This window comes from Lissotriton vulgaris, chromosome 1_1 (assembly GCF_964263255.1).
Source record: "Lissotriton vulgaris chromosome 1_1, aLisVul1.2, whole genome shotgun sequence".
NCBI classification, from domain to species: Eukaryota; Metazoa; Chordata; class Amphibia; order Caudata; family Salamandridae; genus Lissotriton; species Lissotriton vulgaris.
In genome coordinates, this window is record NC_141685.1 from 1,110,204,424 (window position 1) to 1,110,221,537 (window position 17,114).

Sequence of the window (17,114 nt, forward strand, 5' to 3'; positions counted from 1 at the left end):
ATGGTAGTGGTAATGAGAACCTGTATCACTAAGATGCAACCGCATGTCTCTTTGAGACTTTTTAGATGCCCTGCTAAATGTGGGTGCATCTCCCGCCACATAAGATGCAACTGCATGTTTCTTTGCCAGTGGAGGTAGTGGGCGGAGCCTGAGAAAAGTAGGTGTGGCCTCCGACAAACATTTGAGCACCTGCACTTCATATTTTACAAATTAAGCACTGTTCTACGGGATCATTGTGGCCATCTGTCTGCATGTACCAGTATACATGTGCATCAGTGTTTGTTTCCCAAGGTATGTACCTGTCTTATACATACTTGTTTCAGTGTTTGTATCTTAATGTGCTTCTACTCATGTGTGCCTGTGTTGGTGTTCATTTCCTAGTGTACGTGTCCCTGTGCCATTAAGATAGGCACCTTTCAGTGTCAATGTCCAAGTGTCCATGGTACAGTGTAAATGGTCAACTGTTCCTGTGTACATGTTCAAGTAGACCTGTTCCATTGGTTCTAGTTTCCATGTCCAAGTATTCGTGTTTTTGTGTTAATGTTTCAGTTGTTCTAGTGTCTATGTCCTGTGTAAGTATTCAAGTGCACATGTTTCATTGGTTCTTTCATCCACGCCCAAGTGTTAATGTTCTAGTCTATAGGTTCCTGTGTGCATGTCAAGTATCCATATTCTAGTGTGCATGTTCCAGTGATTACAGTTTCCGTGTTTACCTGTTCATGTTCTAGTGTACATAATCCAGTTGTTCTAGTGTCCTTGTTGGAGTGTATAGGTTCCATTGGTTCTAGAATCCATGCCCAAGTGACCATGTTCAATAGCACATGTTCCAGTGTCCAAGTTTTTGTGTCCATGTTCTAGTGTGCTTGTGCCAGTATTCCTGTCCAAGTGTCCATGTTCTGGTGTACATGTTCCAGCAGTTGTAGTTTCCACATCCTTGTGTTCATGTTCTTGTACGCAGGCTCAATATCTGTGTCCAAGTAGCCATCTTCTACTGAACACAGGTCTGTGTCCATGCACACTTATCCATGTTCTAAAGTACATATTCCAGCGGCAATATTCAAATGTCCATGTCCAATTGTCCATGTTATCGTGTACCTGTTTCACTGTCCTTGTCCAGGTGGCCATGTTTTAGTGTGCATGTTCCAGTGGTTGTAGTTTCCATGCCCAAGTGTCCATGTTGTAGTGGACTCCTTCCAGTGTCTTTGTTCTAGTGTACATGTTCCAATTCCCATTTCAAAAGTCCATGTTATAGCATACATATCCTAGTGTGCGTGTCCATGTGTTTGTTTTCCAGTGTATATGTTCCAGTGGTTCTAGTGGGTGGGATTCATTGGTTCTGGTCTCCAAGTTCTCATGTCGGTGTTCGAGTGTGCAGATTCCATAGGTTCTAGTATCCATGCCCAATTGTCCATGTTCTAGAGCATATGTTCAAGTGCCCATGTCCAAGTGTCCATGTTCTAATATTCCCATTCAACTGTTGATGTTCTTGTGCCCATGTCCAGGTGTCCATGTTGTAGTGTGCATGTTCAAGTGGTTGTAGAGTTCATGCCCGCATATTTATGTTCTAGTGTACATGTTCCAGTGGTTATAGTGTCTATGTCTCCATGTCAGTGTTCAAGTGTACATGTTATTCAGAAAACAGCAGCCAGGTTAGTCTGCAATTTACGAAACAGATCACCATAGCTTCAGACCTTAAAAACACTTAGCTATGTGCCCATGCGCAGGAGGACAATGTTCAGGTTGATCTGTCATGCTCATTGGGCCTTCTATAGATCTGGCCTTCTTTATCTGAGCAGTATAATTATAGAGTTATCAGCCAACAAGAGCCTAAAGATATTCAATTCACGCCTTAATCAAGCACATCTGGATCTGCAGAGCTAGAATTGGCTCCTATTTACCAGCAAGACGCTGGAATAGTCGACCACTTGGGATAGAACTCATCCCTGAGATGCTTCTCTTCAGGAAAGCCCTAAAGAAACAACTGTTTAATTTTTAAACCTCGGTTTTTTTCGGAGTCTCTATTGCCTATCCTGATCACACTTGACCGTGCAAGGATTATCCCTTCAGGGATGAGTTTTTATGCATTTACAAATCAGATTAACATAATTTAGTATCCTTGTCCAGGTGTCCTTGTTCAGGAGTTCATGTTCCAGTGCTTCCAAAATCCATGTTTCAGTGTCAGTTGTCAGTATTCCAGTGCATGGTGTCTTTTCTCCGCTCACTGTGCTGTCTCTTCTTATCCTGTTAAGGTTCACGCCTCGAAGACGAACAGCATGAACGTGTTGAGTGGGCTGCGCGAGATGATCAAGGAGGGAGGTCTTGTGTCACTCTGGAGGGGGAACGGGATTAACGTTTTGAAGATTGCGCCAGAGACCGCCATCAAATTCATGGCTTACGAACAGGTGAGATTTTTACACTGCCATGTGTGATAAAAAAAAGGGCCAGTTTGAGATGGCATCAGATTCATGAGCAGGAAATGTGTATGCAATTACCAAGTGGCTAGGCACGAATGTCATTATAAAATACCACCAGGTCCATGACGTATAACAGATGACGTCTGCATCTCTTGAGGCAGTTGGACAGGAGAGGTCATTGTGGGACACCTTTGGATTTATGTAGCATGCACAGGTGAGTCCTTTGCACCTACGAAGTTATGGTCAGTGTGCACTGCCAGCATGTTATTAATGTACAAGCAGACTGTGCAGTTCCCCCAAGACGTCGAATGCGTGGATTAATCTGAAGCGCCATCAAGTTGATTGAGTAGAATAAGCAGGTGAGATACTCTGTATTTTAGGGCTGTCATAGGTGAGCTCAGTGCACAAATTTGCTGCAGCAGCCAACAGTGTGACTAAAAGGCCCGTGTGAGTCCCACCGACAATCTTAATGTGATGCTTAGTCCTAGTTTGATGTCATGCTGTGTACTAAAGGTGTGTGACATTGTCTCTATTTTGAAAGTGCCGTGCTTGCATGCAGTGCTGGAATTGGAAAAATACATCTGGAACCTACAAATCGGGGGTCAAGGTGTGGCAGGTGAAAAGGGGTGGAGTCACAAGGGGGCAAGGGCAAGTCATGAAAAGTGGAGTCTGAAAGTCAACTTATGCATTTATTTAGAAAACATTCTGCTGTACAGACATTGGCAACAATGCAAACCTGACAGTAACTTTGTTCAGGGTTACTTAATTGATCACAAAGAAGCTGCACATTAAGATCTCGTAAGGAGTTAAGGCACCTGGTGCAGAGATCCTTGTGTGCAGAGTACATTTTGGGGATTACGTTAAAAGCAAGATAACTCTGGTAGCCAATGCACTTACTTGAAATATCTGTTTTTTTCTAGTCAAAGTTTAGACTCATAAAGTAGCATAGAGATTTAATCTCAACCACTGCGCCTTTTAACCTATGCCTGCTCATGACCATGATATATATTTAAACAAAATCTCCCTCAATGGAAAACCTTGTGTAGTAACCAACTAAGTGGACTATTAACATAAGAAAATACAATAAGGGGACCTGCAGAGCTACTCAAAACTGCCAGTATATTGAAAACCATAAACTACGTGCCTGTCTCTCCCCTCAAGCGCAACCCAAGGGCATGAGCCCAACAACATGCTAGCTGGTACACAGAGGTACTCAGACGGACGAAAAATAACTGCAAGCAACTGGAGTGCAAGTGGAGAGCGAGCCAAGACCCGCAGACAAAACATCTTCTAACACACCTCTAGGTGCTACCACCAGCCGATCCATAACAACAAGCGCACATCTCTGGCAGACGTCGTCAACACCAGCATAAACATCAGCAAGGACATTGTTTGCCATCGTCCAAGATTTCACCATGCCTCCAGCCACTTCCAGCAACATCAGCCCTTCGTAAGACCTCTTCAACAAACTCAATTTTTTTTTGTTACAATATCACCTCGATATACTGCAACTTTTGCCCTTAGCCAGAAGCCAACATCCTTGCAACTAAACTTCCCATCATGCCCGAAGAATGTACCCTGACCTCAGGACCCGCTGTCACTGCGAACGAAACTGCCACACCATAAAGTCCATCCACGCGCTGGACCACATCGGACCACTGCCCCACCAAAGCTTTACCAAAGGACTACGACCGATTGGCGAAGCATTAACACCCATCCTCAATGTGTCTTATCGACTCAGCCACTTTCCTGACACCTTGAAACCTGCCACAGTTACACCCCTGCTCAAGAAACTATCTGCTAACCCATCCATGCTTGCTAAGTACAGAACTATCTCCCTCTTACCATACCATGGTCTTAGAGAAGGTCTTAGAGAAGCTCATCAACCAGCGCCTCACCGACCACATCAGCAAGTACCAACTCCTCAATGCCACGCAGTCTGGCTTCAGGCACAACCAGTGTACAGAAATTGTTGCTCATCGACACTCCAAATGACATTTGCGTGATCCTGTACACAGGAGAAGCTGTAGCCATTATCCTTCCCTCCTGGACCTTTCTGCAGCATCGAACAAGGTCACACACCCCATCTGCATCAGACACCTCCACAAGACTGGCATCTAAGACGCCACTCTCCGCTAGACCTCCTTCATTTAAAAAATATATATATGTTTATTGTATTTTCCATGTTTAGAAAATCCACATTTCACCTACAGTACCAACATCTGTGGTCAGAGAAGGGACATTGCTCTTGCTTGATCATAGCAATATCCAACATAACATGATCAGGCCCTTCACTCCCCTTACATAGATACTATTCATTATGGAGGAGCAAGAGAGCCGAACTGGCATAACATAAAGCATATATGTTAGGTATATAAGAAGAATCAGTAGAATAAGAACTGCAACAAACATATTTGTGTTTCATCATGAACAACATCAAAAAGATAGAAACAAAAATGGTATAACAAACTAAACCCTGTAAGTGTATATCCAGCCTCACCCCACCACCTGTGCCACCAAGTTCCCCGCTCATTTCTCGATTTCCCCATTAGGGCTCCCTCCTTCACACATCACCATCCCTGCTTAGCAACATACATTCAGTTCCTACACCACCGGTCAGCATGGTGCCACCATGGAGCAAATGGTTGGGTGATCTGATTGTCCCCCTCATTCTACACTGCTCTTCAGTTGAGCTGCATGTGTCTTCACGGGGCTCGGTCATCTGAGTCTACCTCCAACTTCTCCAGGTAATTATCCCATGGGCCCAGGTGGGTCCTCCCCTCTTCCCCTTGTGTGTAGCATCTATGTATCGCTAGATCAGCTACAGCCCATTTATGCATTTCAGCTTACCACCGGCTCAGAGGGGGAGCCGTGGTCGATTTTCCACATCATGGCGATACATCACTTGGCAAGGATCAAGGCCTGGTTCTGCAACCGCAGTAGTCCCTTCGTCTTCTTCGAAATATATCCCTTGTCCAGTAGACACCAGACTTGGTCTAGTGGGAACAGGCAGCCCGTCACCTCCGCCACACTCTGTGCCACTTGCAGCAAAAAAGGGGACATACGACCACACCATGAGTATAAAGTCTGCTTCATTCGTCCCACACCTAGGGCATGTTCATACTCGCCACAATACTAATTATAACCTAGGTCACAGGCAATCTTCTCTTAAACTGTTTAGAAATGATATCCCTCACGTTGCAATCAATTACAACTACCTCCCCTCTTTTAATGATTATGGAGTAGGGGGTATATCAATCTCGTGCCCAACTTAAAAGTGCCCGTCCCTTTAAAACAGACAGATGTGAAACCATATACCACTGTGAAAAAAAGTGTGTGGAAGCGAGATGGCACCTCACGGGCGCACCACCAATGGGGCACCTGGCAGGTACTCACCAGGATAGCCTGTTATCATCATTGGTGCCATCAAGCTCAGAGAAAAGTGTCCAAGTGAAAACAAATATGTGTTTGCGAGAGCAAGTGCAGTGGAAAAAACAAATCACACAAAATAGTGTCGCACAACATAAAACATACGCATACAGCACGGACACACAAACTTTATTCCTGTTCTTTCGTGCTGATTGCATAATTAAAAAAGTGAATCTGGCTACTACTTATGCAGCCATATTCTACTTGCCGACAGATTTCATTGCCATAGTGTTCGTCTGGCAATTTATTCAGGGCATACAGTTTTTTAAGCCACTGCTTTGGACACCGGGGCTTCACAACCTCTAACGGCAGCTATCTCTCATACCGGCCGAGAGATACTAAAAACACGTATAGACTAACTCCTCCTGTGAGTCGAGTGAATGCCGGCTGGTCTCCCACTATCGTTAAGAATACGAAGGGCACGACAGATAACTCACAGAAGGAGTTAGTCTATATATGGCTGCATAAGTAGTAGCCAGATTCAACATACGTATGTTTTATGTGTGACACTATTTTCTGTGTTTTGTTTTTTCCGCTGCACTTCCTCTCGCAAACACATATTTGTTTTCACTTGGACACTTTTCTCTGAGCTTGATGGCACCAATGATAACAGGGCTATCCCGGTGAGTACCTGCCAGGTGCCCCATTGGTGGTGCGCCTGTGAGGTGCCATCTCGCTTCCACACACTTTTTTTCACAGTGGTATATGGTTTCACATCTGTCTGTTTTAAAGGGACGGGCTCTTTTAAGTTGGCACAAGATTGATATACCCCCTACCCCATAATCATTAAAAGAGGGGAGGTAGTTGTAATTGATTGCAACGTGAGGGATATCATTTCTAAACAGTTTGAGAAGATTGCCTGTGACCTAGGTTATAATTGGTATTGTGACTTGATGAGTGGAGGGCGACCTAGGTCCTGAATTCCCTCTTTGCTCTTTGTTGTTGTTGGCATGTGCTACTCGCCCCTGGATACATCCTCCCATTCCTCTTTGGGGTTCGGATATGCTTGGTGATGGTGGTGTCACCTTTCAAACCAACTGAATTCAACAGGTCCACACCTTATCCAATATATCACCGGAAAAACCAACCTTCCACCAGTCCCACAGTGTCTCAGTTTGCCCAGTGGAGTGTTGCGGCTGGGCAGTGTATAAGTAAGTGATAGCTTTGGTGGAACCCCCCTGTCAGTGCCACCTCCAATGGAACCCCAATGGGTGGTGTCCCCTGATCCTTGCCCACGTCCCATGCATCACATCCCTGAGGGCAGAGTAAAGCATAAACAGCTTCATTCCCTTTCCCTAGTCAAGCATCAGTTCTTTGAAAGTGTGCTAACCCTCATCAGACATCACATCAGCCCAGGACCAGATCCCTACCCCTTCCCAGTCTCTAGTCCAGTATGCCACACCCGAAATTGCACACTCAGGCATTGTCCATATGGGAAGGATGGGAACATAAGGCGTGGATTTCACACCTCCACAAGCATAGACACCGTCGGAAGCCCTGGGCGGAGTGGTATCCACTAGCCTTTGTAAGAGGGGTCACTCCCAATTTGTCCACCAACCCGCATATTCTAGGGCTCACACTAACCATCGCATTGGACACTGCAGCCGGGCAGCCGCGTAATGTAACTCATAATTGGGGGCACCCAGTTCGTCCTCGTCTAAGTGGGATTTGGGATTATAGGATACCAAGGGCCACTCAACGTCTGCCATCACCCCGTATTAGGGTCGTCAATAATCCCTGCAGTTCCCTAAAAAATGACTTCCATATGATTATCAGAATGACTGCAAAAAAATAGAAAAGTCTGGGCAGCACCAACATTTTAGAAATGGCGATCTTGCCCATCAGCAACAGTGGAAAGCCAGTCTAGAAAAGAAGCAACCAACAAATGGAGACCATAGCCCTTGCTATATTTCCCTTCAGTAAGGCATCCACCCCATCATATACCTGCACTCCCAGATATTTAATGGTGTCAAATTGGCAGGTCAGACCAGTGCGTGGCAAAGCCTCTCTCTGGCCGGCTGTTGGTGTTGTCAAGGGAAACAGGCATGACTTGTCCCTATTGATACAGAGCCTATGTATTCTCCCAAAGTCATCTATTACTGACATCACTCCCGGAAGCACATCAGGGTCTACCATCAGATACACCAGTGCATCATTTGCATATAATGATATGACCTGTGGCTGCCCCAGTATACCATGAGGCCCTGCTGCTGCCCCCCGATCTTGTAATAGGCATGCCAGTGGCTTTATCACCAGGGCAAATAAAGGGGAGAAGGGGCATCCCTGTCTTGTCCACCTGGCAATTGGGAATGGGTCAGAAATTACTCCCCCGGCTCGCACCTGTGCGACGGGGCATGGTATATAACCGTGCCACCCATCTAAGAAAGGACGACCCAATTCCCATTTGTCGTATGACCGCCATGAGGTTTGGCCACACCAAGGCCTGGTAGTCACTGTAGAATTCAGTTGGGAAGTCATACGTGCCCGGTACCTTCCCACGTGCAATCTGTGCTATCGCCCCCTTTATTTACTCGAAGATTAATGGACCATCCAGTTCCTGTTGGTGTAGAAGGTTGGTTGTGGGAATTCTCACCCTCATCAGATATGCGGGAAATGTGTCCATAGTTACGCAAGAGGCCTCCTTATATAACCCCATGCAGTATTCCTCAAATGCTGGTATGATCTCAAGCTGCAAATTCACCACCTACCCCGCCCGAAGCAGAGAGCTGATATGGGACCACTAGGGTCTCCAACCACAACAGCCAAGCCAATTAGCATCCGGCCTTGTCTCCTAGCTGGTGTTATCGCTGAAGGTAGGTTTTATAATCAAATTTCGACACCCTGCACAAATGTGCCCTATATTCCTTTCGCAGCCCCACCAGCACTGCATGATGATTTGGGCATGTCACACATTCTTTTTCTAGCACCCAGGATGGTCCTCCATTGTAAGCATTTCTACCCTCAGGCCCTGTACCACACCATGCACCATTTTCTGATAGATAAATCTGCCGTGTGGATTCCTCACCTTGTGAATATCCCCCTTGCGTCAGCAACATTCGGAAATTCTTTTTGTAGCTTCGCGCCGACGTGGACGCGGACGTCACAGAGACACGGCTCCGCTCGCAACTCCGCTGACGTCACCGACGCCTACAATAGGCCCACGCCGGCGTGATGACATCAGTTCCCTTTTTTCCGCGTCGTCGACGCTAACGGTTTTCGGGGATCGTGCTGTAGCTTTTCAGTACCTTTGTTACTATTTACCTGTTATTCTGTATAACTTCATATTCTTCGAGATGTCGTCGAAGAAGACTGGTTTCAAGGCTTGCGGCGAATGTGGCAAGACTATGTCCATCACTAATCCACATGACTGCTGTGTCTGGTGTTTAAGCTCCGACCATGACGTCGAGGACTGTGCTTGCTGCAAAAAGATGACTTCGAAGGCGCTGAGCGAAAGAGAGGCGAAACTCCTTGTGGCTAAGCTTAAGAGTAAGAAGGAAAAGAAATCTTCGAAGTCTCGAACTCGTCGTTCGAGGTCGAGGTCTCGATCGAGGTCACGCTCGGAGTCGTCTTCAGCTCACGCTTCGAAGTCTTCGAGGAAGAAGCACAAGAAGAGGAGCCACGAGTCACGTCATCACTCCGGAAAAGACTCTGGTTCGAGACCAAAGCACCAGGTTAAGCTCCTGAGTAAAGAGGTGGTGGTTTCGGAGTCGGAGCATGTCTCTGTTGGTGAGGCTTCACAACCAGGTTCGCCCGAGTCACAGGAGCAGGTCCATTCTCCAGTTCCATCCAATCCTTCTGGTCAGGAGGATGAAGGTGAGGAGCAGGGGGCTGGTGAAGTCGAGGTTCCGGTGCCTGCGGGTTCGTCGACCCCGGTTCCAGGACTCGTTGAAGAGGTCGACGTCGTCTCGACTCCGCCTCCTCAGGAACGACCAAGAGATTCTTATCCTGAGTTTCCAGCTCCAGGTCAGGATCCATCTCAGTTTCTGAACGCCATGTTTGGTGTCTATTCTAGGGCAATGTTCCCGTCTGGTGCACCTGTTGGTCCCACGGGTCCTAAGGCTTTCAACTTGGGTGTTCCCCAAGCTTACGCCCCTGCGCCCTTCATGCCCTTTATGCCGGCTATACCACCGCATTGGCATTTTCCGACACCTCTGGTGTCGTCGACGCCGAAGCGCTCGACGCCGACTCCGTCGACGCCAGTCACATCGACGCCGATGCCTACGACTCCGAGGCGAGATTCTGTCCGACCTCGAGCTGAGAAGCCTCGTCCGACGTCTGGTTCGACGCCGGCTCCGGCGCCGTCGGAGTCGATTCCGAACCCGTTGGCTTCGGTTGCGAAGGAAAGGTCTCGGAGAAGGGCTCAGAGACTCCTGGAAGAAAATAGGTATCAGTATTCAGATACTGAGGAAGGAGAGTTACGGGATTCTGAGGATCCTTTTGAGGATTTGTGTGAGGCCAGTGGGCTTGAACTGTCACCTGAATGGGAGTTGGCTTCAGTTTCTAATGTGCCATCAAAGGATGTGGTGCCTTATCACACTGTTATTAAAAAAGCAGCGAGCCTTTTGAACATTACTCTTCCTACTGCTGACTATAAGCCTAACATCTTGACAGAGGTTCTTCATTCTCCCTCGTCAGTAGTTGAGCCTGTGTTACCCTTCAACTAGGCCTTGACTGAGCCCATCTATGAGGTTTGTGCTCCTGCAGTTTCAAGAACAGCTGCGAGGAGGTACAGAGTGGCACCTGAGGACCCTGCGTTTTTATCTATTCATCCCTTGCCTGAGAGTTTGGTGGTGCAGGCTGCTTGCTCTAAGAAGTCTGCTGGAGCTTTCCCACAGGTTCCTGGGGACAAGGAGTCCAGGAAGCAAGATCAGGGTGCCAGGAAGGTCTTCTTGTCAGCCAGTACGGCTTTAAAGTCAACCAATGCAACGTGCCTGATGGGGAGGTATATCCATGCCTTGATGGATTCTGTCAAGCAGCTAGTTACGAAAATTCCTGAAGATGACCGGAAGGATTTTCAGGAGGTGATTTCAGACACTCAAGCAGCTGCGAGACAGGTGATTCAGAGTGGCCTGGACACTGCTGATTCGGTGGCAAGGGTCATGGGTTCATCTGTGGCCACCAGGAGGGCCGCCTGGCTTAAGTCATCAGAGTTCTCTGCGGACGTCCAGTCTGCATTGTTGGACTTGCCTTTTGATGGCTCAGGATTGTTTGGCAAGAAGGCTGATGCTGCCTTGGAACGTTTTAAGGACAGTAGGGCTACTGCAAAGTCCTTGGGTCTTCAGTCCAGAGGAACTACTCTTAAACGCTTTGGGGGGTTTGGAAGATCTTCTTTTCGCTCTTACAGACCTTTCCAGCAGCAGCCTCAGCAGCAACAAAATACGCTGTACAAGTCGTACAGGGGCAGACAAAGATCCCGCCCTAGAGGTCGTCAATCCTCCTCCTCCTCCTCCTCTCCTTCCCAACCCCCAGCCAATGCAGCAAAGCAGCCCTAGATCCGCCATTCCGGATCATGTGGGCCCAGTGGGGGGTCGGCTTACTCATTTCCTACAAGATTGGGAATTCATTACATCGGATCTTTGGGTTCTCAATCTTGTAGGGAATGGGTATGCACTTCCTTTCCGGGAATTCCCTCCCAATTACCCTCCTTGCCAGGGTTATTGTTCGGAGGACCACCTGCTTCGCCTTCAGGAAGAAGTCCTGGCTCTTTTCAAAAAAGGTGCGATAGAGGTGGTTCCAGAGCAGGAAAGGGGTCAGGGGTGCTACTCCCGGTATTTCCTGATCCCCAAGAAAGATGGCAGACTTCGGCCTATCCTGGATCTCAGGATCTTGAACCTTTACCTGAAACAGGAAAAGTTCAAGATGCTCACTCTTGCACAGGTTCTTCAAGCGCTGCTGGAAGAAGACTGGATGGTGTCAATCGACTTGCAGGATGCGTATTTTCATATTCCCATCCTGAAGTCGCACAGAAAGTATCTCCGTTTTACGGTGGGGTCACAACACTACCAGTTTGTGGTTCTTCCGTTTGGTCTTACTACTGCGCCTCGAGTCTTCACCAAGGTGATGGCGGTGGTGGCAGCTCATCTCAGAAGATCGGGGATACATGTGTTTCCGTATCTAGACGACTGGCTGATCAAAACAGAGTCGCCGGAGAAGGTGCTCCATCATCTGCAGGAGACGACTCAGTTGTTGCACAGGTTGGGTTTTTCGATAAATGTACCCAAATCTCACCTGGTGCCCTCACAGCGCAACCTGTCCATAGGTGCGGTACTGGACACTACTGTATGTCGCGCATTCCCTCCCCCTCAAAGGATTCGCGACATTCAGGAGATAATTCCTTTGTTTTTTCCTGGAGCGGTTGTTCCAGTCCTGAAGGTCCTTCGCCTGCTCGGTCTGATGGCTTCATGCATCCTGTTGGTCAACCATGCACGCTGGCACATGAGGGCACTCCAGTGGTGCCTCCGCAGGCAGTGGTATCAGCACAACGGAGATCTCAGGGAGTCAGTGAAGATCTCCAGAGAAACTGCAGCGGATCTGTCTTGGTGGAGTGTGGAAGGCAATCTGTCTGAGGGAAAGCCTTTTCAGATTCCTCCTTCGGTTGCCACAGTAATATCGGACGCGTCCACCCTCGGGTGGGGTACTCATCTGGGGGACCTGGAGGTCAAAGGTCTTTGGTCTCCAGAGGAAAGGTTGCTTCACATCAACCTTCTGGAATTGCGGGCAATACGTCTGGCGCTCAAGGCCTTCCTCCCTTCCCTTCGCCGTCAGTCGGTCCAAGTCCTAACGGACAACACGACCGCGATGTGGTACATCAACAAACAGGGAGGAGTAGGGTCGCAGTGTCTCTGCAGAGAGGCTCTGCGTCTCTGGTCCTGGGTTCAGGTCCATTAGATTTGTCTGATGGCAAATCATCTGGCCGGAGTTCAGAACGTTCGTGCAGACAGTCTCAGTCGGCAGTTCTCTGCCGATCACGAGTGGAGGCTCCATCCAGAGGTAGTTCACAACATCTTTCGGATGTGGGGGACTCCTCGGGTGAACCTGTTCGCCACTCACGAGAATGCTCACTGCCTGTCATTCTGCAGCCTCCAGTTTCCGATGCAGGGAGCCTTGGGGGATGCGTTTCAGTTGAGTTGGAGCTCGCAACTCCTTTACGCGTTTCCTCCCATACCCTTGATTCCTCGGGTTCTGAGGAAAGTTCGCCAAGACCGGGCCCGAGTCATATTGATTTCCCCGGATTGGCCAAGAAGGGTGTGGTACTCAGACCTTCTCCACCTCTCCTCTCACCCGCCGCTCCGTCTCCCTCACAGGGCAGATCTCCTCTCTCAGTGGGAGGGGCAGGTTCTACACCCCCACCTCCAGACCTTACACCTTCATGCCTGGAGATTGAACGGGGCAACCTGATTTCTTTTTCTCTCCCTCACGATGTGGTGGATGTCATTTTGTCAGCCAGGCGTGACTCCACTAAGTCCATCTATTCTTATAGGTGGTCTAAGTTTGTTATTTGGTGCAGGGAGAAGTCCATGGACCCTTTTGAGGGCCCATTTATCTGATGTTCTCCAGTTTGCCCTTTCTCTGGCACAGCAGGGGCTTGCTGTTGCCACAGTGAAGGGTTATCTGTCAGCGCTGTCGGCGTTTATTTGTTTGCCTGACCAGCCTTCTCTGTTTAAGTCTCCTACAGTTTTGAGGTTTTTGAAGGGCCTCATTAATAAGTTCCCTCCTGTCCCTTTTATTGTGCCTCAGTGGGATTTGAATCTAGTTCTGACATTTTTAATGGGTGCTCCTTTTGAGCCTCTTCATAAATGTACCATGAGGCTCCTGACTTTCAAAACTGTTTTCCTCGTTGCGATAACTTCGGCAAGGAGGGTAAGTGAGCTTCAAGCTCTTAGTTCCAAGCCCCCATTCCTGTCCATTCATGCTGATCGAATGGTTCTAAGGACCAGGGCTGCTTTTCTGCCGAAGGTGGTGTCTTCTTTCCACCTTGGTCAATCCGTCACCCTCCCTTCCTTTTATCCTCCCCCCTCACCCTTCCAAGGAGGAGGAGAGGTTGCACCGTCTGAACCCCAAGAGGGCGGTGTCTTTTTATTTGGACAGAACTAGAGACTGTCGCATGGACGACCAGCTCTTTATTGGCTTTGCTGGCTGCAAGAAGGGAAGAGCGGTCCATAAGAGGACTTTGTCGAGATGGATCGTCCTCTGCATTAAGATCTGCTACTCTTTGGCCGGTAAGGAACCACCAGAGGGCATAAGAGCTCATTCGACTAGGGCTAAGTCTTCGACCTCTGCATTGGCTAGAGGTGTGCCTGTAGAGGATATTTGTAGGGCCGCAACTTGGTCTTCCCTCCACACTTTCGCGAAGCACTACTGCTTGGATACCGAAGTGAGAAGGGATGGTCATTCTGCGCGCTCTGTTCTTCAGGATTTCCTGGTCTAGAAGAGTGGACACCCTCCTCCGGGAGTGGGGACTGCTGTGGGACTCTATTCACAAGGTGAGGAATCCAGACGGCAGATGTATCTATCAGAAGAACAAGTTACTTACCTTCGGTAACGCTTCTTCTGGTAGATACAATATCTGCCTGTGGATTCCTCACTGACCCACCCGCCTCCCCGTTGTCCACTCTTCTTTGCCAGAGTATCTCTAATGGATTGTTTTATTGTAATATGTTTATTTGCATTTGCTTCACACTGTGTGTGTTACTTTTATTTCTATACTGTGTATATTGTGTACATTACTACTGTCATCGGTCCGTCCGTGTGCCTCGAAGGCACGGAAAAAAGGGCGGAACTGATGTCATCACGCCGGCGTGGGCCTATTGTAGGCGTCGGTGACGTCAGCGGAGTCGCGAGCGGAGCCGTGTCTGTGACGTCCACGTCGGCGCGAAGCTACAAAAAGAATTTCCGAATGTTGCTGACGCAAGGGGGATATTCACAAGGTGAGAAATCCACAGGCAGATATTGTATCTACCAGAAAAAGCATTACCGAAGGTAAGTAACTTGTTCTTCAGGCACACACCCCTCAAAATTACCTTGAAAACATTACATTCAGGCATGGTGTCCGAAGTGAACCTCTTGTTTTTCTGAAAGTATCTCTCTATGAATTTGCCTATCCACGCACAGAACCCTGCATCACTCAGGGCAGATGTAGCTAAGCACCAGGTGGGGAGCTTCTGTCTTGGTCTTCCCCACATGAGTGATATCAACTAGGGGTTGTGATCCTAAATTGTGCGCCCCAAGTATTCTGCTTGTGTGCACTGCAAGACCAAGCCAGGGGAGCCAAATACTACATCAAGGGCCAGATGTAGGTAGGCCGTTACCGATCGGTAACGGCCGAAAATACCGATTTTGGGCCCTTACCGATCGGTATACAGCCATCGAGATGTAGGGCAAAGAAAAAAGTCAAAATCGGAGCGAAAACCGAATCGGAATGAGTACCGAATGGAAAAGAATCCGATACGTACATACCGAAAATCGGATATGTAACGAATCGGTAACACACCGAATCGGATGCAAACACCGAATCGGTCCATGTACCGAATCGGTAGTGACACCGATTCGGAAAATAACCGATTCGGTCCATGTACCGAATCGGTAGTGACACCGAATCGGAAATTATCCGAATCGGTCCATGTACCGAATCGGTAGTGACACCGAATCGGAAATTATCCGAATCGGTCCATGTACCGAATCGGTAGATACACCGAATCGGAATAAAGCTGATTCGGTCCATGTACCGAATCGGTAGATACACCGATTCGGACATGAGCCGAATCGGAGAACCTACCGATTCGTTTGAATCACCGATCGGGAAATTCCCCGAATCGGACAGATGGGGAGATGTAGGGAGGCACAGAAACACCGATTTCGGCTCAAAATTGGTAGAATTCACTCGGTATTTACCATGGATTACAATCAGATGGTAACCAACTCCAACCCATAAAAACAGCCCCAAAATGCATTGCAACTTGCAGGATGGCAGCTTTTTATGTCATTGCGAGGCGGCTACGGCTACAGCAGGAAGGACAGAGGGAATGGCAAAGAAATGAACAGGTCTACAGACAGAGGATAACCCTGTTCATGCTCACAGAGGCAGAGATCCTACAGAGATACAGGCTGGACTCTGACACCATTCTTGAGCTCATCAGGGACCTCAAACCATTGTTGGACCACCACACCCCAAGGGCACACGCCATCCCAGCACACGTCCAGGTGCTATGCAGCCTACACCTGCTTGCGTCTGGCAGCTATCAAAGTGGAGTTGCAGCGGCAGGAGGGGTGACCCAGAGCAGCCTGTCAAGGTTCTTCCACACATTCCTTGACGCCATGATACACAGGATGGACCAATACATCTCTTTCCCTGCAACCCACGCAGAACTGCTACAAACTAAAGCTGACTTCTACCAGATGGCACAATTTCCCCAAATCATTGGCTGCATAGATGGCACGCACATTCCGATTTGCCCACCAGCGGACACAGAATACATATACCGCAATCGGAAGTCTACGCACACCATCAACGTGCAGGTGATCTGCAATGCGAAGTGCACCATCACAGACCTGGTAGCAAAATTCCCAGGGAGTACCCACGACTCCTATATTTTCCAACAGAGCGGCATCTATGCACGGCTGATGGCTGGCGAATTTGGTGAAGGATACCTCCTAGGTGAGACACATCATCAGACCCCCATAACACAAAGTAGCTAGGTGTAATACATGTATGCATGTGTGTAATGTTACCCCTTTCCCTTCCAGGCGACAGTGCATATGCCCTCCGCTCATTCATACTCACCCCCTACCTCAACCCCTCCACACCCAGCCAAAGGAGGTATAACCGGGCCCACAAAAGCACAAGGAATGTCGTCGAACGGACCTTTGGCATCTGGAAAAGTAGATTCAGATGCCTGCACAAGAGTGGAGGTGCAAGGCAGTATACCCCCATCACCTGCTGCAAGATCATAGCTGTATGTGCAATGTTACACAACCTGGCGGTGAAGAAGGGCACTGAGGTGGAGTTGTCTGACTACGAGGACCATGACGACGACGAAGCTGTGCCACTAACACAGCCAGCTGGGGTGTCTACGCCAAGTGATGGCAGATACAGACGTGAGGAGATTACAGAAAACTATTTCTGAGTGAGTACAGATGCACAGACAGGTAAATGGTTGTGGTGAAAAGCAAATTTTAATACTGTTGCAACACAGTTACTGCACTGATGTGCAACAAAAAAAAAGTGTAATAGCTAAGAAAACAAACGTCTAAGGTCCAGGTTGCCTCACCCGC

At 48.3% G+C, this 17,114-nt stretch overlaps 1 protein-coding gene across 1 annotated transcript in view; it reads left to right on the forward strand.

Moving 5' to 3' along the window:
• LOC147748697 (mitochondrial adenyl nucleotide antiporter SLC25A23-like) overlaps positions 1–17,114 on the forward strand; it is a 214,700-nt gene that overhangs the window by 118,372 nt on the left and 79,214 nt on the right. The window contains exon 6 of the mRNA XM_086963605.1: positions 2,250–2,402. Coding sequence (XP_086819731.1) covers positions 2,250–2,402 — 153 coding nt within the window. The remainder of the gene's footprint in view (positions 1–2,249; positions 2,403–17,114) is intronic.